The sequence below is a fragment of the Tyto alba genome, unplaced genomic scaffold (assembly GCF_018691265.1).
Source record: "Tyto alba isolate M040663 unplaced genomic scaffold, T.alba_DEE_v4.0 Super-Scaffold_2, whole genome shotgun sequence".
Lineage (NCBI taxonomy): Eukaryota > Metazoa > Chordata > Aves > Strigiformes > Tytonidae > Tyto > Tyto alba.
This window is the reverse complement of record NW_024881282.1, coordinates 91,499,301-91,521,654: the sequence shown is the minus strand read 5'-3', so window position 1 is coordinate 91,521,654 and position 22,354 is coordinate 91,499,301. Positions and strand designations below refer to the sequence as shown.

The following is a 22,354-nucleotide window of genomic DNA, read 5'->3' as shown; positions in this document are numbered from 1 at the left end:
ATCTGAGGAGAGGTTGAAGAGCTGGGACTGTTTAGCTTTGAGAAGAGGAGGCTTAGAGGGGTATAAATACCTGACACGAGGAAGTAGAGAAAACCAGTGGTTAACAGTGAATAGACAAAGGCAACAGGCACAAACTGAAATCCTAGAAAATTCACTTAAACATAAGAAATTGTTTTTCTTTACTGTAAGGGTGATAAAACAAGGTTCTAAGCAGCCTACTCTATGGGACCCTGCCTTGAGGCTGGGATTTTGGACTAGGCAATTTCTAGAGGTCCTTTCTAACCTCCAGCTTTCTGATTCTGTGAGTCAGGTAATTGTGGCACATGTGGTGGAGCCTGTATATCATGGGCAAAGACTCCAGGATGTTGCTGCAGTAAAGCACAGCTGCAGATGGTGCACGGGGCGGGGGTGAGTGGATACATGTGCAGCAGTTCAGTCCTCTCCTTCCTCCCAGTGTGGCTATAATTCAGACCATACCCACCTCAAGGGCTCTATTGCTATTTAGTATTTTCCTTTTTGCATTTGACCTATCCTTTTTTTTTTCAGTAGCTGGTGTCCAGCCCTTTCCAGGACTGTGGAGAAATAAAATGACAAGATTTGTCTCTTTAGATGTAACTACTTAAACCACCTCGTTTTTGTTATAAAGGTGCATAAAGGCCTGTTGTTTTCACATTTGTTGTGGTTTGAGCCTGGTCGGCAGCCAACCACCACACAGACACTCTCTCTCCCTTCTCTTCCGGCAATAAGAAGGAACAGAGAGCCAGGCTTGGGGTTTGAGGTAGGACTGGGATGGGGAAAAAATCACCCTGTATGGTCAAAAGCAAAAGGCAGACTTGTTAGGGGAAGGAAAAAACCATACATTTATTACAGACACTAGCAACACTTAACAGAGTAGGACAGTGAGAAGCATTGCCACATCTTGAGAACACCTTCCCCCCACCCCTCCCTTCCTCCCGGGCTCAGCTCTGCTCCCGATATCTCTACCTCCTCCCCCAGCGGTGCAGGGGCAGGGAATGGGGGGTGCAGTCAGTGCTGCCGCTTTCTTCATCTCCAGTGGAGGGAGATTCTGGAACTTGTTCCCCCTGCTCCAGCATGGTCCCCCTCTCACAGGAGACAGTCCTCCACAAACTTTCTCCAATGTGAGTCCCTCCCACAGGACACAGCATTCCCCACACTGCTCTGTCGTGAGTCACTAACTTTCTCCGACTGGAGTCTCTCCCACTGCTGCAGCCCTTCCTGAGCTGCTCCAGTGTGGGACACTCCTGCATGCTGCAATCCTCCCAGTGCTGAATTACAGCAGCAGGGGCTACCTTTTCCCACAAGACCCCAGCCTTCTTTGGGTACAGCACCTTGATCTTCCAGGCGGAAGCCACAGGCCATAAATCAATGTCTGCTCCACCGTAGGTCTTCATGGGTGGCAGGGGGGGGGCCGCCCTGCCATCTCACCACAGGATTCAGGGGATTCTCTGCTCTGGTACACCTCCCCCCTCTTTTCTTCCTCTGTTCCTCCACAGAGCTTGGTGTTCACACAGCTGCAGCAACTCTTCCTCACAAGTCCTACTGCACGTCACTACGTCCCTTCTTAAATACATTATCACAGAGGCGCAGTCGATTGGCTCAGTTTTGGTGCAGAGGTGGAGCTGACTTGGAGCTGGGGGAGCTTCAAGAAGCTTCTCACAGCGGGCCGCCCCTATAGCCCCCTCCCCTGCTACCAAAAAACCCCACCACTCACTCAAACCCAGGACAACATTGTAAAGACAAAGACCTAGTAAAGACAAAGGTGCCTGAGAGAGAAGCCATGGAATAAAATAGCAGGCGAAATAGGAATAATCCTGCTCAGGAAAGACTGTGTGCCAGAGATCAATCCATCTCAGTACTGAAAGTACCAAGGTATTAACAAAATGCAGTCTTATATTGTGAGGGTAACAACCATGTCTTCAGTGAGCCTTTCTACAGTGCCAAACATCAAACTTCCAAAATTGCACCAAGTTGTGGATTGGGTGTATCCATGGGTCTTCTGTGAAGGAACAGTCATCTCTCACCAGTCCATGCTTCCTTCAAGCCTGTCAATAAAATAACAGAAAAATTATGAAATCCAAAACAAATAGCTAAGAAATCAGGTTATTTATTACGTGCTGAAGTGAGATGATGCCAGATATCAGAAGGCGGGGTAACAGCAGACGTCCAACTGCTGCCATAGTGAGGGAGTCAGGTGGTACTGGGATATATGCAAGTCTCTGAAGTGTGTTCTCAGTCCCTTTCTTCATCATTCCTAATGTTCAGTTGCCTTTTGACCACTCCTGACTGTTTTGCTGAAAATACATCACATAGTAGAAGTGCATCATGTGGAGGGACAGGACCCCACAAGGGCACATAAAAACTGTCAAATAAACATGAAATAAAGCTGACAGAATTCAGTTCTCCTTCTGTATGTGGACCTATAAACATCATTCCTCTGGTCATAGATCTAAGAAAAGAATACAACAGCTCCACTAATTTTGAATAAAAGAAGCGGCGGAATGGGCTCATTGCTTCCTAACTGCAGAAAAGAAAAATTACTCCCTTTGTCTAGGATAAAAATCTCAAGACATTAGGAACATTTGTTTTGGTTTGTTTTTTGGTTTTTTTTTTTTTTTTTTTTTTTTTTTGTTTGTTTGTTCTGTTTTTTTTTCCTCCAAAGAAAAGGCTTCCTATAAGAAACAGAGACTAACCATGGTGGAAGGTGGCAACTACTAGGTACTTTTCCACACTGGATGCTTCATTTGTGATCTGTCACATGCCTCTAGGAAAATAAATTCTTATTTATACTCTTTTAGCAGGCTCTGTTAAAGTAACTCACCACTGGACCTGAACCCCTACATGCAACATTTCACGTAAAGAAACAGATACTTGGTGATACTGCAGTTTATATGGATGGCGCTCTGACATAACACAAGTTGTTACTGCAGGCTCAAGAAGATCTGGAAAACATTTGGCAGAGAAAAACAGATGGGAGGATGATCTGCAAGCAGTTCTGTGCTCGTGGCATTTTTTCAGTTTCTGTCCTGGTCTACTCCTCTGTCAGTTGTGAGCCTGCTGCAGTATCCTGGGATGCCAGGCTTCAAGCTAGCCCAGCTATCTTCATACTTGGCATAGGGTGAAAGTCAGACTTGGAATGATTTTTCATAGAATCACAGAATGGTTTGGGATGGAAGAGACCTTTAAAGATCATGTAGTCCAACCCCCTGCCGTGCACAGACAAGTCTTCCACTAGACCATGTTGCTCAAAGCACCGTCCAACGTGACCTTCAACACTTCCAGGGAAGGAGTATCCATTACTTCTCTGGGCAACCTGTTACAGTCTCACCACTCTCGGCGTAACAAAGGTCTTCCTTATGTCCAATCTAAACCTACCATCTTTCAGTTTAAAACTGTTGCCCCTTGTCCTGTCACTACAGGCCCTGGTAAAATGTCTTTCTTATAAGCCCCCATTATAAATTCTGGCTGATGGAACTGCCAAGCCACTCTCCATAGTATCTGAAAAGTCATGGCAGTCAGGTGAAGACCCCAGTAACTGGAAAAAGGGAAACATTGCACTCATTTTTAAAAAGGGAAGAAAGGAGGACCTTGGGAACTACTGACCTGTCGTCTCATCTCTGTGCCTGGGAAGATCATGGAACAAATCCTCCTAGAAACTATGCTCAGGCATGTGGAGGACAGGGAGGCAATTTGACAGAACAGCAAAGCTTCACCAAGGGCAAGTCTTGCCTGACCACTGTAGTGGCTTTCTATGATGGAGTGACTATATCAGTGAACAAGAGAAATGCTACAGATGTCATATAGCTGGACTTCTGTAAGGCTTTTGACATGGCTCCCTCCAACATCCTTCTCTAAATTGGAGAGATATGGATTTGATGGATGGACTGTTCAGTGGATAAGAAAGAGGTTGGATGGTCACATCCATAAAGTAGTGGCCAGTGGCTCACTGTCCAGATGGAGATCGGTGATGAGTGGTGTCCCTCAAGGGTCCAGATTGTTTAGTATCATTAATACCTTCATCAATGACATAGTGAGACCACGTGCACCCTCAGCAAGTTTGCAGACACCACTAAGCTGAGTGGTGCAGTTGACACACCTGAGGGATGGAATGCCCTCCAGAAGGACCTAGACAAGCTTGAGAAGTGTGCCTGGGTCAGGGCAACCCACGGTATCAATAGAGGCTGGGGAATGAAGGGACTGAGAGCAGCCCTGCGGAGAAGAATTTGGGGCTACTGGATGAAAAGCTGGATGTGAGCCAGCAGCATGTGTTTGCAGCCCATAAAGCCAACTGATCCTGGGCTGTGAAACAAGGAGCATGGCTAGCAGGTCGATGGAGGTGATTTTGACCCTTTGCTCTGGTGAGACCCCACATGGAGTACCGTGTTTAGCTCTGGGATCCTCAGTTCAGGAAAGACCTAGTCCTGTTGGAGGAGGTCCAGAGGAGGCCACAAAAACGATGAGAGGAAGGGAATGCCTCTGCTATGAGGAAAGGCTGATAGAATTGGGGCTGTTCAGCCTGGAGAAGAGAATGCTCCAGGGAGACCTTATTGCAGCCTTTCAGTACTTAAAGGGGCCTTATAAGAAAGATGGGGTCAGACTTTCTAGTAGGGCCTGTTGGGAGAGGACAAGGCATAATAGTTTTAAACTAAAAGAGAGTAGATTCACACTAGATATAAGGAAGAAATTCTCACAATGAGGGTGGTGAACCACTGGCACAGGTTCCCCAGAGAGGTGGTAGATGCCCCATCCCCAGAAACATTCGAGGTCAGGTTGAACAGGGCTCTGAGCAACCTGATCTAGTTGAAGATGTCCCTGTTCACTGAAGGAGGGGTTGGAGTAGATGACCTTTACTTCCAACCCAAACTTTTCTATGATTCCATGAAATCCAGAGCACTAGGAAGTGGGGACACTTCATGGAAATAACGGCAGATGAGATTAAAAAAGACAAAAATAAGCACCGTTTTTGGTTTTGTGGTGTTTTGTTTGTCTTTTTTTTGTTTGTTTGTTTTGTTTTTTTTTTCTTTTTATGCTGCAGGCAATGGACTTTTGAAATTGGTTGCCACAGGAAGTTGCAGAGGTGGACAGTACCAGCAGATTCAAAACAATAGTAAGTGAACCCTTGGACTGCATTTGCTGGTCATGTTCTTTCCTGTATCAATGCTGTAACTATGGATATCTCTCCTGGAGAGAAATATGCCACTGAAGATGCTGGTGCAGATTCTTCAGAATCTGCTGTTGCATCTCAGACTCCTCCAGTACACAACAGATACATGAAATCTGAGGTGACTGCAGCAAACTAGCTGCCATGCCTACCCTTCACCTGTTGTTTGCAAATGCCTTCACGAGGTGGTATAAGTCTTCTGGCAGCAAAATCCTGAAACAGATGATCCCCGAGACATTTTTATTACCTGTGTTACAGGACTGGCTCTAAAGCGAGTCTCTTTTGCAAGAGGTCCAATCTGCCACTGAAAGTCATATGTAGCTCTATTCTCAGTAATGGAAAAAGTGTAATGCCAAGAGACACCACCATACTTCACAGTCTGTCTGTACTTGCACCACAGCCCATTAATATCCTGGCTTATTATGAATTGAGCCCAAAACTTTCCATTAGCTCCAAGCATTTCAGACCTCAAGAACCTGAATCCTGTATACCCAGAAAAGGAAGACCAAAGAGTAGGAGAAACATCAAACTGCAGAAAATAGGCTATGACTGTTTTCTCCATATCATGGAAAATTAACTATCTCCCATCTTATGCTGAAGACAGGTCAAGTATGAGCTAGACTTGGACTTATTAACCAGATTTAATCTTAGGCTCGAAAAGGTAGAAGTACAGGCAAGGAGGAAAAAAACCAAACCAATCAGTGTACTCATGCCTACATAATGATCCACATTTGCTTTGTGGGCTTGCTTAGGTCCAGAAGCAAGACAAACACATCTACTTGATACACAGTTCAAAGCCCTGGTAGATTCCAGGAAGAATCCGTTTTCTTCTCCGTCAGATCCTGATCCCAGTTACTAACACGTCCAGGATGGGAACAGCCCCAGCATTCAAACATCTCTACATTAGTTTTCCCCTTGGCTATCTAGTACATTTATTAGCCAGATATCCTCTTTATTTGCTCCCCTTCCTTCCAAAATATCCCAGATAAACAAAACCTGGCTTCCATATTTTCACACACTGCGGGGGGAGCGAGGGGGTTAGGGAGAAGAAAGTAGTCAGCTATGCAAGCTGCTGTTAAAGTTGAGTACTTAAATTCAAAATGGGACTATGTTTATCTTTTCCAGAGAAAAGATGTTCTAGAAAAATTCTTCAGAAATCCGTCCCATCTCCTGAGTGCATGGAGAGGTCTGGAAGACAAGCAATTTGTGGGATAAATTATGTTAATAGGAATGTAGTGTTTCTGTGAAGTACTGGAGCACTTCCTCTAGAAAGCAGAAACTGTATGGTTCAGGATCCTTCAGTCTAACACTCAGGTACCATGCTTCTGTGCAAATAAACAACAGGCAGAAGGCCTTTAAGCATTAGAAAGAGGACAACCACCAAAATACAAATATCTACTGTGTATAAGATTGTTGCAGCATCAGACATTACAAATCTAAGCTAAACCAGCATTCGAATAACTTGCCTTTATTATTTTACAACTTCATGTTTGGAACTTAAATAAAGCAACTGAAAGTCTTTATGAAAGGGATGAAATAGCATACACTAAGTATTACCAAGATTTCTTAAGAATGGTTTGACTCAGGTGTTAAAAATTTTTAAAAAAATCAGAGGTTGCAACTTGTTCCGTAAAGACAATTAGGGACAGGGAAGGGGGCAGCAAGAAGAGAAAAGTGAGAAAGGGCATAAGAAATTGTTTTACATTAAAGCCATTGGAAGTTACAAAATCAAAGGTGATTTACCACAGGACCAAGAGGCACCAGAAGGTATACAAAAGAGATGCTACATATCACTACAGTAGTTAAAAAAACATTTCTTGAACACTTACAAGGAGGGAAAAAAAAACACAAACCAAAACCAGCCAAAAAAAAAGAAAAAAAAACAACTTTCATAAGAGTCCTAAAACCAGAGAGCATCTGCTGTCATATACATCCAAAGGCTTCCTTTTACATTAAAAATAATTTTTGATACTATCTCCTGTATAACACTAAATATTTCAATATTAGATCTCCTGATAAAGTTCACAGAACATCTTTAGATTTGGAAAAGAAACACTCTGTCTAGGGAAATAGGACTGCAGTTTTGACAGCCTCTATTCAGATACAGTCTTGGTGGACCAAAGAAATGTTAATATGGACACAGCAACTGGCAGCTACCTAAGGAATGGTGATTGTGATCTGATAATTACTCTGTGAAAACACTTTACCACTAAGCCAGTGTTATTTGTACTTGAAACTGTAAAAGGGTCAGTTTCCCCTAATGTAATAATTGCAAGTGACTAGAAAAAAATAAACATTTAAAATGAGAAGTACAAGCTGTTCCCGTTAAAGGTTCATAAAGGATAAGGTGCAGTAGAAAAAATATACATATGTACACTGTTATATATATATATAAATGTTTTATTAATTATACTAAAATAGCAAAAAGCAGTTACTACTCAGCACAACAGAAACATACTTACACACATGCCATCAACCCCACTAGATATGGTAGTGCATGGTGGAGCACAGTGTGGACTTTGAGACGGCCAGGTAACAATCCTTAGCAGTCGTCTCTGCGACGACAGCGTTGGCCGGAATTGGTTGCTGCACTGTGTCACAGCTCCGGGTTAATCACATACCCTTTGCATCCCGTCACGTAGGGTCAGTACGTGCCAGGAGGTGGGCAAAGCACGCCCTGAATGATGGAATGGAAAAGCACCACCTGTGCTTGCGCTGGAACAGAAAAGGTGGTCGTCTTGGACCCCTGAAGTTCGTGACTTCATCCTACCTCCTCTTCATCACCTACCTAACAATGTCCTTTGTGGTCTTAGCGGCATACAGCCCAGTTTCATAGCATGAGTAGAGGTCCGTTTTGCTGCTTGCTTCCTCTAATCTTTAACTTTCTCATGCTTTAACCTTCAGTTGTTACATTACACATAGCTAAACAAGAATAGGGTCCTCAGTGTGCGTGACCGCTACACAAGCACAAACAATAGAGACTTATTCCATCGGATACAGTCTACAGATCAAAAAATAGGGTTTTTTTCACTAACACAAGCAGTTTTTCCCATCACTAACACACAAGCTAGGAATTATCATTTAATGGCATCCCAAATTAATATCCAAAAAAGAAAGCCACAATATAAAGGTGAAAAAAAATATTAAGCATTAATAGTTACAATAAAAACACACATAACAAACTCAAGGAATCAATAAAATATAAATTGACAGTAGCATTAAGGACAGCAAGATTTCAGACCTGTATAAATGCATACTCATGAACAGCTCCACCATTGGATACTGCTGATAAAAATAAAAGTAGCAATATAAAAATGCAGAAATATTCCGCAGATCCTTTTGATCTGTACCTGGAACAAAACAATGACTGCATTTAATCTCACATAATAGTAAGGAAGGAACAAAAATGTTGATGTATTTAATCAAAGAAGCTCTACAGCAGCACTTTCTACAATTAAACATTTTTTAATCAAATGTCCAACATTTCACACAGTTGTGCTGAACTAGTCAAAAAGCAACTTGCTTTTCATCTGTAGCACAGTAATGCACCAGTAAATTTGGGACTCAACAGCTCAGTCAACAGCTTTAGTGACTAGTAGCATCAATGCTAGTCACACACAACTTCAGAAAAGGGAGTCAAGCTAACAAACTCCTTGTCCCAAGTACATTACAAAGGTACCTTCATCAATACAGTGCATCTGAAATGATCCAAAAGAAATTCACTTAGTACAACATGGCACCTTAATTAAAAAACAAAACAAAACAAAACCAGCATTGTAAGAAGCTATTAGGGGGACAGTTTAAATGGATTAAAAACTCATACAGAAACAAATCTCAAAATGCATCAAAATAGGAAAGCATGAAAAAGCATGTCAGAACCTTGCATTGTACCTCAAAACCAAGCCCCCATACACCATCATATAATCATTTTATCGATTATCTGGATAAGTAAATGACTTCATCCATATAATTTATAAAGGACATGGAACTCAGTGCTTCAATGCCCAGTAAGTATACTGGCAATTAAGTCTTTGAGTCGCCCTTAGGCATTTTGTTACAAGGCTCAATATAAAGAGCTCTTGGCAGAAATTCTGTAGCCTTGGTGTACCAGCACTCAAATTAACTTCTCTGGCCTTTTATTATGGATTCAAGAAATCCATAGCTCTAATAGCCACTATCAAGTTTCATCAAAACTACTGATCTCATGCCCCAGGCAATCTAAAAGCACAAAACAGAAGACCTTTCACAGGCACTGATCTACTCCGCAACTTTCTGCAACTTCCCCTAGAACTTCTGTTGCAGGTTTGTCAGCCCAGTTCAAACTGAACCAACAGGATATGCCGCTTTCCTCTTCAGAATGGCTTCTAACCATGCCCTCTACCAGATGCTTAAAATACAAATCATGATACAAAACTGAAAACTTGTTCCTCAGCTTGGATCCAGGAAAGCAAGGATAGGAGAGTTAATATTTCCCTGCTTACCACAGATCTTTTTCATATTCTTTTTCCTTTCTTTTTTCCTTAAGGGACTGGGGGAACAGAGCAAAAATTAAGAATCTGAGGCCTACTACCAGCAAAACCAGTCATATCCTAACTGGAACTAGCAATCCCCCTTCCACCTAGCCCTTTGATAAACTCACCTGAACCACATATCCAAATAAACACGAGGGACCAGTGAACTGCAGGACTAGAATCAAGTTGGAGTACTACAACTTGAGAAGTTCTTCCTAAAATGCCTCAGCACCTGTATGCTGCATGAATAACATGATCCCAGGTATCACAATATAATGTGCATTAAATCTTTCCTTCCCCCACACTCCTTAAAATATGTCATGGCTCTGTGTCTTTTTATAGGGCTGACCCAAACAGCATGCCTAGCAGCTACTTCCAGCTCAGCAAACCATACCCCCAGGTAACTCAGGTCAACTCTTTGTCTTCACCCCTGAACACACAGTGGACACGCTCCTCTGCATTGTAATACACCTGCCCACAGCGCAGACGTGGCTCCTCCTGCTGGTACCAGCGCTGCTCATTGAACTCTGGGAAAAAAAAGGCAATTTCTCTGCTGGCTGATGCTGGTGAATCTGTTAGAAAACAGAGGAAAAGAAGGTGAGAGATGCCAGTCTGGCACCACAAATATGCCCCATGTTCCAAAGGGAACTTTACAGGATAAGTGTGAGCGGAGTCTGCAGAAGTGAGCAAATCATTAACTTTGATTCCCAGAAAGCAAGCAAAGGCAGACAAAACCGTCATTCACAGCTGCATAAGTATTTGCCCAACACTCTGCCAAGGAAGACAGGTCTACCTGAGCCATGAGTGGTGTTCCTGGTGTCAGTGAGGCCATAAGCTCCTCGGATGGAGTCCGGGACGCTGTTCCGGGCTCGGAATACTTTGGTGGGCCCCATCAGGGATCTCCAGAGAGGGATAGCATTCTCATGGGCCAAGATATAAGCCCACATGGGGCCGCTGAGGAAAGGACCAGGGAAGAACAGAAGTAGATAAGGTTAAAAAAGGGCATAGCTCCTTCATTCTTCAAAATACAGCAAGTGCAAAGCAGCAGGATAGTGCAACTGCCATGCAGTGATTTCAGGGAGGGGATACAGACCTACCATGACATTAGACACTGAGACCATGGCTCAAAAGCAAAGTGTTTGCATGCATGACCTCTTCATAGGTGATGCTACCCACAACCTTTGGGGATGCCACCCCACCAAGTACTACTGTTGTCACAGCAGAGTTGGTTCTTGACATTTCTGCACTCCCGAGCCCAGAGCCTTCCACCCCTCGGTACACCACAAGCACCAGCTCCTGATGAGATGCATCCCACGCCAAGGTGGACCCCTCCAGATACAGAAGCATTGCTCAGGCAAGACAAAGGTCCACCTGCAAAGCGAAATAAGCTTCCTCCTTGCTCCCCGCAGAGCCCAGCTGTGGGCACGGCAGGTACCTGGACATGAACTCCACCAGCCGCTGGTAGAAGAACCGCCCTGCGGGAGAGAGACGTCCCGAGTCCCGGAGCCCAGCTCCGCCGGCATCGGCCCTGTCCGGCGGCCGAGCCCGGCGCCCCGCAGCGCCTGTTCGCGCGTTCGCGGCGGCGGCCTCGCCCGCCCGGCAGCCCCGGCCCGCCTACCCGCGTGCTCCCGGTAGAAGCGGCGGCTCTCCTCCCGTCCGCAGCGCAGCTTCTTGGCGCGCACGATGAGGAACCGGTTGCTGAGGATGGTTTCGTGCACGGCCTGCGGGCAGAGGCGCGGCGGCTTGGGGCTGCGCGCACCGCCAGGACGCCCCGGGCCAGGCCGACAGCCCGAGCCGGGCAGCGGAGCGGCCTGGGCCGCCCGGCCCTCACCTCGAGCACCAACGGGTGGGCCACGGCATCCGGCTTCAGCAGCGCCAGCGTCAGCTGCAGAGGCCGCCCGCAACGCCCCACGGCCGCCATGCCTCCCGCCCACCGGGCGGCGTCGCGCCGATGACGGCGACTGGGGCGGGGCGCCGCGCACATGACGCACGGGCAAGGGGAGAAGGGCGGGGCAGGGCGCTCGGTGACGCACAGAGGGGCCGGAGGGCGGGGCCCGAGGCGAGGCGGGGCCTGAGGCGGGGCGGGCTCTGAGGCGAGGCCGGGAGGCGGGGCCTGGGGCTGGCGGGGGGATGAGCCTGAGGGAGGCGGGGCCTGGGACAGGGCCTGAGGAGATATGGTGGGCGGGGCCTGAGGGAGGTGGAGCCTGAGGGGAGACCGGCCCTGATGGAGGGGGGTCCCGAGGGAGGGCTGGGTCTGGGGAATGCAGGGCCTGAGGGCAGGGTAAGGACGGGGCCTTTAGGGGGCGGGAGGCGTGGCCTAACGGGGCGGGGGCTGGTGAGTGGGTGGGTCCTGATGGGGCGGGGGGCGGGGTCTGGTGGGGCGGGGCCTGAGGCGGGGCCCGCCGTGTCGCGTAGCAGCGGGGACGCGGAGGCGGTGCCATGGCGGATGCGGCGGCGGAGGAGCAGGCCCGGGACTGGGATGAGGCCGCGGCCGGCGCTGAGGAGACCGTGAAGATCATCTGCCTGGGCGACAGCGCCGTGGGCAAGTCCAAGTGCGTGGCCGCGCGGGCACGGCGCCGCTCGGCCGGGCCCCCGCAGGGAGCGGAGCGGGGGGGAGCGGAGGGGTGGCTCTGTCCCGCGGCCTAACGGCTGTGCGGTGCTCTTTCCTCAGGCTACTGGAGAGGTTCCTGCTCGACGGCTTGTATCCTTGTGCGCGCCGCGCGCGCCCGCCCGGTTACAGCCCGTAGGGCCGGGCCTGCGCTCTCAGCAGCCCCGCGCCGCTGCGCAGGCGAGGGCCCGGCCCGGCGGAGCGCCGCGGGAGGCGCGGCCCGGGGAGCGGCGGCGGGCCCGGCCGGGGGAGCGGGTGCTGGCCCGGCGCCGGCGGTCGCCGCGGAGTGGGGAGACGTGCTCCTCCGTCGGTTCCTTAACACGGGCGCAGCCGCCCCCAGCAGCTCTCCACCTTCGCCCTGACGCTCTACAAGCACCGTGCTCAGGTGGATGGGCAGGCGGTCCTCGTGGGTAAGTGGGGAACTGCGAAGTGCTGCACGGGGCCCGTGGGCCCCGGGGACAGGTTGACGGTGGATGTGTGCAGAGAGGGAAAGAGCAGCGGTGCTGTTCGCATGCGCAGCAGTATATGGACCCATAAACATGGCAGGGGACTTCCCTGTGGTGCGCAAGGGGATGCCAAACAGTGGCTTGTAGTCCAGGAAATAGCGGAATGAAGGGGTCACTGAATCACCGAATGGTTGAGATTGGAAGGGACCTCTGGAGGTCATCCTGTCCAACCCTCTGTTCAAGCAGGGCCACCCAGAGCTGGTTGCCCAGGACAATGTCTAGATGGCTTTTCAATATGTCCAAGGAGGGAAACTCCAAAACCTCCCTGGGCAACCTGTGCCCATGCTCAGTCACTCTCACAGTAGAAAAAGTGTTTCCTGATGTTGAGAGGGAACCTCCTATGTTTCAGTTTGTGCCCATTGCCTCTCGTCTTGTCACTGGGCACCACTGGGAAGAGCCTGGCTCCATCTTCTTTACACTCTTCCTTCAGGTATTTTGTACTCATTGATGAGATACCCATTGAGCCTTCTCCTCCCTAGGCTGAAGAGTCCCAGCCCTCTCCGCCTTTCCTCACAGGAGAGATGCTCATGTCCCTTCACCATCTTTGTGGCTCTTTGTTGGACTTTCACCAGTATGTCCATGTCTCTCCTGTACTCAGGAGCCCAGAACTGGACACAGTACTCCAGGTGTGGCCTGACCAGTGCTGAGTAGAGGTGAAGGAATACCTTGCCTAATGCAGCCCAGAGTACCATTCGCCTTCTCTGTGGTAAGGGCACATTGCTGGACCCCCAGGGCCTTTTCTGCAAAACTGCTTTCCAGTTGGCTGGTCCCCAGCATAAACTGGTGTTATGGGGTCATTTCTCTCCAGGTGAAGGACTTTGCACTTCTTGTTGAACTTAATGAGGTTCCTGTCTGTCCATTTCTCCAGTGAGACCAGGTTCCTCTCTGAACGGCAGCACAATCCTCTGATGTATCAGCAACTTCTCCCAGTTTTGTGTTATCTTCAAGCTTGCTGAGGGTGTAGTCTGACCCATAATCCAGATTATTAATGAAGCTGAGCAGGATTGAACCCAGTATTGTCCCCTGGGGTACACTGCTAAGTTACTCCAACTAGACTTCATGCTGCTGATCACCACCCTCTTGGCTGGCCATTCAGCCGGTTTTCAATCCACCTCACTATCCACTATCTGCTTATCCAGCCCACACATCAACAGCTTCTCTATGAAGGTCTAATGGGAGACAGTGCCAGAAGTTTTACTGAAGTCTAGGTAGACAATAGCTACTACTGTCCCCTCATCTACCAGACCAGATCATTGTTCAGTTATTAGGTTCTTCAGCTCTGCCAGTAATCTTTTCATTTGACTTCCAGGCAAGGGAATATTGAAGTCAAATATTATCTTTTTTTTTTTTTTTTTTTCCAATGAATTGACTACCTGTCAAAATCATTGCTGCAAGAATCCTGATTTAGCTGTGTCAGTCACAGTTAGTCAAAATGCTTGTTGCTCAGGATGCAGGATAATGATGGAACTAAGCTAACCACACTGCCCATGAAATTTGCAGTTCTTTTCCCCTACGTACCACCAGTGTTCACTTACAGGCCTAGTCCTGTCCATTGTCAAGCCAGTTCAGGAAGGTAACTATGCATATTAAGCACTCACAAAATAAGTGAATGGGTTTCTACTCCTTTGGCTTCCTAAAACACTGCACTATGGAGGCTTATACACACCAGTGCTAGTGAAAGGGGCAGGTGGGTATGCACAGGCAAAGGAAGGAGAAGGGGCTTTCTCTTTCCTGAGAGCTATGTATTATATCAGTTTAGCTGCAGTATGAAACTGTCTTCAGACTCCTTTACTCTGTCAGTATAGTAAGTAAGTGAGAGGAAATATGTCATATGCTAATTACAAAATAGTCTACAGTGGCATTTAGCTGCCTATCAGCACCAATTCTAAAAACCCATGCTATAGATTATTTTAGTAGATCTATTTTAGTTGATGGTTTTTAACACATTTTAACACAATCTTCCTATTATTGGTCATCCTTTTATTGGCTGTTTTTGATTGGTTAATTACTTTGGGTATGTGTACCAATTGCTATATTTCAGGTTTATAAAATATTTAAATTCTTTCTCTGGATATGTCCAGCCTGTATGATCTTATCATAAAATACCACCTGTTTTATCCCAACCTTTGTTAGTTTTTTTGATAGACTACAAGCATTCTAGCTTTATCAGTCATCTCTTTATCAGTCAATATCCCGTAACTGGTTTTACCACAGATGCTAACTTTCCATTTTTTTTATACCAATGGATCATTGCTTTAACCTATGTAAATTAGCCTCTGGCAGCACATTATTGTGCACTGTGTGTTACAGATGGAAGTTCAAGAAAAGCATTAACTTACTCTGTGATCTGAGTTGATATTCTGTACTGCTGCCTGTATCACTATAATTTCTGTGTTTTCATAGTACTGCGGCTCTGGAATGGACTGTGGGATGTCATCTTGCATATCTTTGCACAGGAGAAACTACTTACTGATACTCTTCACTGATACATATATATGTCTATATCTATCTATCTATCTATCTATCTATCTATCTATCTATCTATCTATCTATCTATCTATCTATCTATCTATCTCTATATAAAATGTATTTGAAGACTTCCTTAGGCCATATATTCCATCACATCAGGGTTCTTGTTACTTAATGGAAATCTTTATTCAGGGCAAACCAGTTATTTCCTGTGTTTCCTGGACATTGAACAAGTTTTTTCCCCTTCTTGTTTGCACCAGCTTTCTACACGTTTGAACACTGTACCCTTTCCCTTTATCGGTGAATGAAAACCTGGACATAAGCCAGCAATCATAGAATCACAGAATTGTTTGGGTTGGAAGGGACCTTAAATACCATATAGTTCCAGCCCCCCTGCCATGGGCAGGGACACCTTCCACTGGACCAGGTTGCTCAAAGCCCTGTCCAATGTGGTCTTGAACCTTTCCAGGGATGAGGCATCCATCACTTCTCTGGGCAACTTGTTCCAGTACCTCACCACCTCACAATAAAGAATTTCTTCCTAATATCTAATCTAAATCTACCCTCTTTTGGTAGATTTAGTTCAGTAAACTCAAATAAAAGATAAGGTGGTATGGGGTTTTTTAACCAGTAAGTGAAATTACTACTAAGACAACTTGCAAACATATGTATTCATATGTCAGGGACTTATTTTTAACATGCATGTAGTAGCTTATTAAGTAACTTGCTGTAGTCTAAGTAATTCATCTGGCCTATGTTATACAAGAGTTCACAGTGTCTTCTGTCTTCACCTTTTATGAACATAATGCTAATCATACAAGCTACATTGCAGAGAAGACCTGTCATGAAGTGTGATTTTTAAAGGCAGGTAGTTTGATCTGAAGCCCTTATATGGTGCAGAATTACCACTTCCCTTGCTAGTTTAATTTTTTCTTTGCTGAGCTATTCTTAGTGGCCGTTGCCAAATTCTGTGTGGTAAAGTTAGGATTGCATTAAAATGTGATGTATTTCTTTACCCTATGAGTCTTATTTTTCCCAAGGATTTTAAGGCTGGTAAATTCCTACATTCTGGAGTGACATGGGGTATGACAGGCAAGTTCTGGAAAATTTAGTAATAAAAGCAGCAGTGTTTTTCAATAAGCCATGGCAAGTTCTCTCATGACAGCTGCCACATTGTTTGGGAAGTTAATTTATGGACATTCAGTAGGTCACGGTCACTGGCACCTCTTCTTTCCTTGTAAGTGAGGATTCTGAAATGGCACATTAAAAGGATCAGGCAATTTTAGAAGCTAAGCAAAACTACTCAAAATGAATGTGAATGTGGTCTGATGAGTACTTGTCTATATTTTGCGCAGTTTAAGAAAGTCACCATCCTGCAAGTCTGATACAGTATCCAGTCAGAAACTAATTTCAATGCAAAGTAAACACTAAGAAAAGTGGGTTATTAGGCTTTTGGTGGAGTGGCATGCTTTCGTCTATCTGACAGAAGTGTGATTACATCTGGTGGTTCTTAGCTGAAGCTGTGTAAACACATACAACGAATAAGATACAAATATTAGCCTATAAATCCAGTAAGAGGAGCAGGGGAGATCTCTACCTGATATACACAAACAGAAAAAGGCATTAAAATACTGATGACTGTTCAGGTATGCACCTTGTCTACAGGGTACTTAATGAATTGGGACCTGTCTGTCTCAGAATAATTTACTTAACCTTCATCATTTTAGAATGAGTCATGCCCCTGGAAGGAGCAGAGTTAGACTGTCTGTGAAAGGAGATGGAACATTTCCTATGGCAGACACCTGACTATCTATCAGTGTGTCAGAAATCAAGCTGTTTCAAGATGTTTAATTTTGTTTCCTGTTGTCATTTCTAGTGACAAAGTACCATATATCGTCATCAGTCTTTGCACTTTTGACTACCTTTGTCTTACTGTCCTTTATGTCTACTGATGACTTCTCTTTTGCTAATATATTTATAGCAATTTTCAGTATCTGCACAACTAAGCCTAGCTAAGAAAAGGTCCTAGTTTTGCAAAATCTCTTAGCCCTGGAATGTTTCAGATTAATGAAATTAGACCTAATTTGTGACCCCGAGTAATTGGACTGGGCTTTGTGTCCTGGGTTTAAGTTGTGAGGAAAACAGAACTTGGAAAATTGTGTCAGAATTCTAAGTGTGGCTTTTGTGTCTTACAGACTTCTGGGACACAGCTGGACAGGAGAGGTTCCAGAGCATGCATGCATCCTATTACCACAAGGCTCATGCTTGTATCATGGTAAGGGTAGTGTCTTAGCTGTGATCTGATGGAATTTTGACTAATAGTCCCATTTAACACTTGGCCTGTATGTCACTTTTTATGATTATGCTGCCCTATATTTGTCTCTTCCAGTGGTTTAACTTTCTTATATTGTTCTTTCTTCTCTTGCCAGATAAAACCAGTGTAGTTGGGTATGTTTAGCTCTCTTCTGTCTTTCTTGATAGCACTCTTACTATATTCCCTGGCTTTGCTGTCTTCTAAATTTCTTTACTTTTGTCACTGTGTTTCCAGTAAGGTGGTATGTACAGCTGAATGTACTTATTTAGAAGCACTCCTGTCAGAGGTGATGTGAGGAAGAGGGCATTCCTTTCTTGTTCTGTGATGTGACTATTGGATTATGTAGTACAAAACTGTTCTGACATATTCTGCAGGGGTACCATAAAGACATTCTTCCCTGGTCGTCTGCCCTTTATATTTTCCTGTACTTTGTGCTTCCCAGTTACTAGCTCAAATCAGCCTTGCTTCCTGACTCCTAACCTGCTTAGGTCTCTTCATTTGTACTGTTGCTCTAACTTGCCACTGTTTCTCAACACTTGTGAGCATCAGTCAACTTCACTGATATTTCAATTGTTAAAATAGAGAAGCCTCACATCCAACCCTACTTAGCAGAACAGATCTTTCCCAGTGCTTATTTGCTGTCATGGGTGATAGAGTGCTTGTTGTAGAGAGACTGTTTCCTGCATCATACAAAGAAATGGGCTGGCTGCATGTTTCAAGGCTTGCTGGATATTCTCCCTTTTCTCTTTCATCCTAACAAAGGCCAGATTCCTTTGCTGATGTTCTCCTGGGAAAATTTTGGATTCTGTACCTGTGTTTGGTGCAGTGGGTTGATCAGGAGCTGTCCTGCTGTTTGTCCCATGATAGCTGGTTCTTTTTTGGAAGGTGTTTGATGTGCAGCGGAAAGTCACCTACAAGAACTTGAACAGCTGGTACAAGGAGCTGAGAGAATTCCGCCCAGAGATTCCTTGCATTGTGGTGGCCAACAAAATTGATGGTGAGTGTTATCTTCATCTTGCAACCTCTCAGGATTGTGATGTGATTCTCTTCTGACATGGCTGAGGAAGAATGTAATTCATCTGCTAGGTCCAGACAAGTTCTTGAGTATTAGTCCCTCAGGGCTATATTTTACGTAACAAATAGCTGGGTCCTCTACTGACCTTGCATGCTGTCTTATAGGCTCTTGCCCTTTTTTTAACTAGCAATTAAAAATACAAATTTGATCAATTGAAAGTTTATTCAAGTGATGTCCTTCCAATTCTGTTCTTACCATGCTGCCCATTTCATCCAGCAAGAGCCCAAAAGCTGCATGAAGCAGTACCTAGTCAAAAATTGCAGTATGTCTTGCTGGAAAAGGAGCATAACTTATTATGTGGCTTCCCCTGATACAGTCAGTAACTGCCTTTGTATTGCTAATTCAGTCTGCAGGTTTCCATGGGACTCCTCTGTGCTAAAGGGTCTAAATATACCTGCTGGCAAAGTTGTTCACCTTCCTCTGCAGATGACTGGATGATTCCTTCCTCTTAGGAATGTCAGCTAGGCACTCATTATTGATGTCATTTGGGTTGTGATCTGTCTCCTGCATCCAGTGAGAGCACATAAAGCATCAGTTTTCTGCTCAGCATCAATGAGAAAACACATACCCTTAGGACCACGGTCTCTGTCAAGTACAGGGTCAGACATGGGCTTCCTTGCTGACATTCACAGTAGAAATCATCGCAACTATGAATAAGTGTGTCCACCAGAATAAGGTGTGTGGGCTCCCACAGTCTACGGAATTTCATTGGGTCAGTGGTGGGGTTTAGGGCACGATTGATCTTATCTAATAAAAGCCTTTCCTGTTGGATGTGTCAAGCCAGCCTCGAACCCACTCATTGCACAGACTGTATGGGAAGTCTGAGGCAAATGGACTTGGTGCTGACAGCCATATTGTAGACAGAACCTCTATGTAGATGAATCCTACTCTTAATATTCTATGTGTGAGTAGACACTTCTCCAAGAGAGTCCTCTACCTGGCCTTAGTTTGCTGTATTCCACCCAGATTAGGAAATGATCAACCCACAGCTCTTAACACAGGCCCAGGCTGCAGAGCAGTTGATCCAGCTTCCTGCGAAGAGGTAAGGAGCAGCTGCCTGGGGAGGGCTCGCTGGCAAGCATTTGGAGTCTGAACTGCTTCAGCTGTTGCTTCTGTGAGAAAAGGCAGATCATCTGGAGTAAACCTCCTGTTCTGGCATACAGGTTGCCTATCTATCAAAACTTTGAGCTGTTACTGCTGTGTCAGCATGTCCTTAAATATGCAGTAATTTGTTCCAAAACTGAAATAAGGCCTCTGGCCTACTGAGATTGGGGTATCTGGACCTAACTGCCTGTTAAGTAAAAATATATAACAGTTGAGTCATTTGTATACTGTGAGCCTGCCCTTGACTCGCAGGAATGTAGGTAACATGGCATAAGGGCAGTGGGGAGCTCTGGATAAAAGGCCAAACTGTAGGGAGGGGCATGACTAGTACTGGTAAGGGTGCCCAGGTCATGTGGATACACAGCAAAAATCACAGGGATGTGCCTGGAAAACATTCATAGTTGCCATACAGGAAATGAACTGATATGTTCAAACCTGCAAAGCATTATTCATTTATAGCACATCAGAATTCATTTATAATTTAGTCAGGCACCATGGATAAGCCAACAAGAACTCTCTTCTCTTTGTGTCTTCTTGTCAACAGTTTGCTGATGCTGTTGCTTTTAAAACCCTGTGTCTTTGGGGGAGGACTCTCCTAGCCTTGTGCTATAGTAAGGAGGCCTTGACAGCTAAATTGGGCTGTGGTCTCCATTTGTTTCACCACTCCTTCTGGCATTCTGCCTACAGTGATGTCTTACTGACCACTTCTCCTTTTTTTGCCCCCAGCGGATATGAAGGTGACCCAGAAAAGCTTCAACTTTGCCCGGAAGTTCAGTTTGCCCTTTTACTTTGTGTCTGCTGCAGATGGCACCAATGTAGTGAAGGTAAAACATAGCTATTTGGCTCAGCATCCATGAGACCCCTGTACAGTCCAATGACATGGAGACTGCTGTAGGCACAGAGAGCAGAAAATGGGGTAGTACATCTGTTTGGCTACTTGTGAGGTCCTGTCAGCTGTAGGTAGTTGTAGAGGGGTTTTTTTATTATTATTATTTTTCTTGGGGTGTAGGAACAGTTTCCATGTGTTACAGAAACCCAGTGCCCCTTTGAGTGAAAAGCATTCTCCTTCTCATCAGCTCTTCAATGATGCTATCAAACTGGCGGTTACTTACAAACAGAATTCAGGAGATTTCATGGATGAGGTCATGCGAGAACTGGAGGTAAGAAAGGCTCTACTACTGCACTCCTCCTAAGTAATTTGCAGCTCAGCTTTTTTCCCTCAGGGAAAGCAGAGCCTGTGGCAAAGGGTGAAACTTGGCAGGCGTGGAAGGATTTGTCTTATAGTGACACCATGGGTTTGTGTGCTGCTTGTGTCTAGGTTGGAAGGGGTGAGGTGGTGACCCTCTGAAGAGCCCAGATCTGAAAGAACCTTAGACCAAATCTGAAAGAACCACAGCAGAGTGTAGCTGTTGTTCTCATGCTTCTCAGCAGTTCCTTGTCCTGCTCCTTTCCAGAGTTTTGACCTGCAGAAGAAGAGTGAGAATTTGTCGGATAAAGAGAGCTGCCCTGAAGAGAAGCCCCCATCTGCCTAAGCCCGGGACCCTGAGTCTGTTTCTCCCTTTGCTCTACATTTCTGGGGCTAGTTAGAGCTGGCCTTCAGAGAAGAAAACGATTTTTCTCGTGCCCTGAGAGCTCTGGTGATGGGCAGCTGGGCCTCTCCCCTTCTTGTGGGACACTATCTGGGCATGACCTTCCTTGACTTGACCCTAACAACTGCACATCACAGTCAAGGGAAGGGTGAGAGCATCCACATGGTTGCCAGTTACTGTATGCTGCTTCAAGGCGAAGCTTGCCAGGAGAGCTAAGCTACTCTTGGACTTTCAGGGAAGGGTCCTGCCCAGATGCTTTGATGGAATGTACTGGAGAAAACAAATACTAAACAATTTTTTTTATACAGCTTTGAGCTTGTATCCTTCCTACACTTTTGTTATAAGGCAGTCCAGTTACTACACAGGGCAATTCCTACTACAAGCCCTCGCCATTGCTTTCACAGTCTAGCCAGTGCTGCCTTTTTGTCCACCCCTGTGATGTCTGCTGAAGAGTTTATTTGGTTTTCCTTCCCCATTCTGTTATGGAACAGCCAGATCCAACAGAATTCTGAACATGGGGGAATTCTCATTTCAGGTCCAATAAAGCTGAATCAGGTGTACGCTCACAACAAGGAGGCTTGTCCTATCCCAGCCTGATGAATGGGGCTGCTGCTGTTCCCATTTGTGTGTTGAAGAGACTTATACTGCATTCCAAAGAGCCAGATACATGAACACACACACACAGACTTACACAGTTAATGTGAATGGCAGAACAGATTGACATAGACAGAGCAATGCCTTTACCCAAGTAAACATAACCACTGCTTACATAAATATGAACACATTCCAGTACTATTCTGCTTTTCCAGATGATCAGGAGTGGCTGTTCACTAGTGAAACATAAACATACCTTAATTTCCTAGATTCATAAGAACAGCACGTGCATAGATTTCTCAAATACCAGTATGGAAATAAAATCCATGTAATATCTATGGCTGGAAGACAGGCGACTTACCCAGTCATTGGTGTAAATCTTGGGTCTTTCTAGATCTGAGTCTC

General features: G+C 45.5%; 2 protein-coding genes across 8 annotated transcripts; one reads left to right on the top strand and one right to left on the bottom strand.

The window, feature by feature from the left end:
• Nucleotides 1-7,561: 7,561 nt before the first annotated feature.
• Nucleotides 7,562-11,635, bottom strand: NME6 (NME/NM23 nucleoside diphosphate kinase 6). 4 transcript variants are annotated; one of them, XM_042793194.1, is made up of 6 exons: nt 11,522-11,635; nt 11,309-11,411; nt 11,126-11,165; nt 10,484-10,644; nt 10,162-10,262; nt 7,562-8,529 (listed from the first exon to the last, which is right to left on the bottom strand). In XM_042793194.1, exons 1-6 carry the CDS (start codon nt 11,609-11,611, stop codon nt 8,437-8,439), a joined length of 588 nt encoding a protein of 195 aa, XP_042649128.1. In that variant the 5' UTR covers nt 11,612-11,635; the 3' UTR covers nt 7,562-8,436. The 4 variants fall into 4 exon arrangements, with proteins under 4 accessions (XP_042649128.1, XP_042649129.1, XP_042649130.1 ...); XM_042793196.1 differs by having other exon boundaries at nt 8,366-8,529; nt 10,085-10,262; XM_042793195.1 differs by having other exon boundaries at nt 7,562-10,262.
• Nucleotides 11,636-12,083: 448 nt separating this feature from the next.
• LOC104356306 (rab-like protein 2A) lies at nt 12,084-21,662 on the top strand. Of its 4 annotated transcripts, none has more exons than XM_042792543.1 (8): nt 12,084-12,242; nt 12,362-12,391; nt 12,629-12,708; nt 17,469-17,548; nt 18,473-18,584; nt 20,493-20,590; nt 20,843-20,926; nt 21,221-21,662. In XM_042792543.1, the coding sequence occupies exons 1-8, from the start codon at nt 12,130-12,132 to the stop codon at nt 21,296-21,298; spliced, it is 675 nt and encodes a 224-aa protein (XP_042648477.1). In that variant the 5' UTR covers nt 12,084-12,129; the 3' UTR covers nt 21,299-21,662. The 4 variants fall into 4 exon arrangements, with proteins under 4 accessions (XP_042648477.1, XP_042648480.1, XP_042648476.1 ...); XM_042792546.1 differs by having other exon boundaries at nt 21,085-21,662; XM_042792542.1 differs by having other exon boundaries at nt 20,798-20,926.
• The last annotated feature ends 692 nt before the right edge of the window (nt 21,663-22,354 follow it).

Coding starts and splice junctions, on each gene's coding strand:
- LOC104356306 (XM_042792542.1), top strand. CDS start 12,130: ATGGCGGATGCGGCGGCGGAGGAGCAGGCCCGGGACTGGGATGAGGCC. Junction 12,709..17,468: donor TGGGCAGGCGGTCCTCGTGG/GTAAGTGGGGAA, acceptor TGTGTCTTACAG/ACTTCTGGGACACAGCTGGA. Junction 20,591..20,797: donor ATGGCACCAATGTAGTGAAG/GTAAAACATAGC, acceptor CATGTGTTACAG/AAACCCAGTGCCCCTTTGAG.
- NME6 (XM_042793192.1), bottom strand. CDS start 11,611: ATGGCGGCCGTGGGGCGTTGCGGGCGGCCTCTGCAGCTGACGCTGGCG. Junction 11,412..11,521: donor CCCACCCGTTGGTGCTCGAG/GTGAGGGCCGGG, acceptor CTCTGCCCGCAG/GCCGTGCACGAAACCATCCT.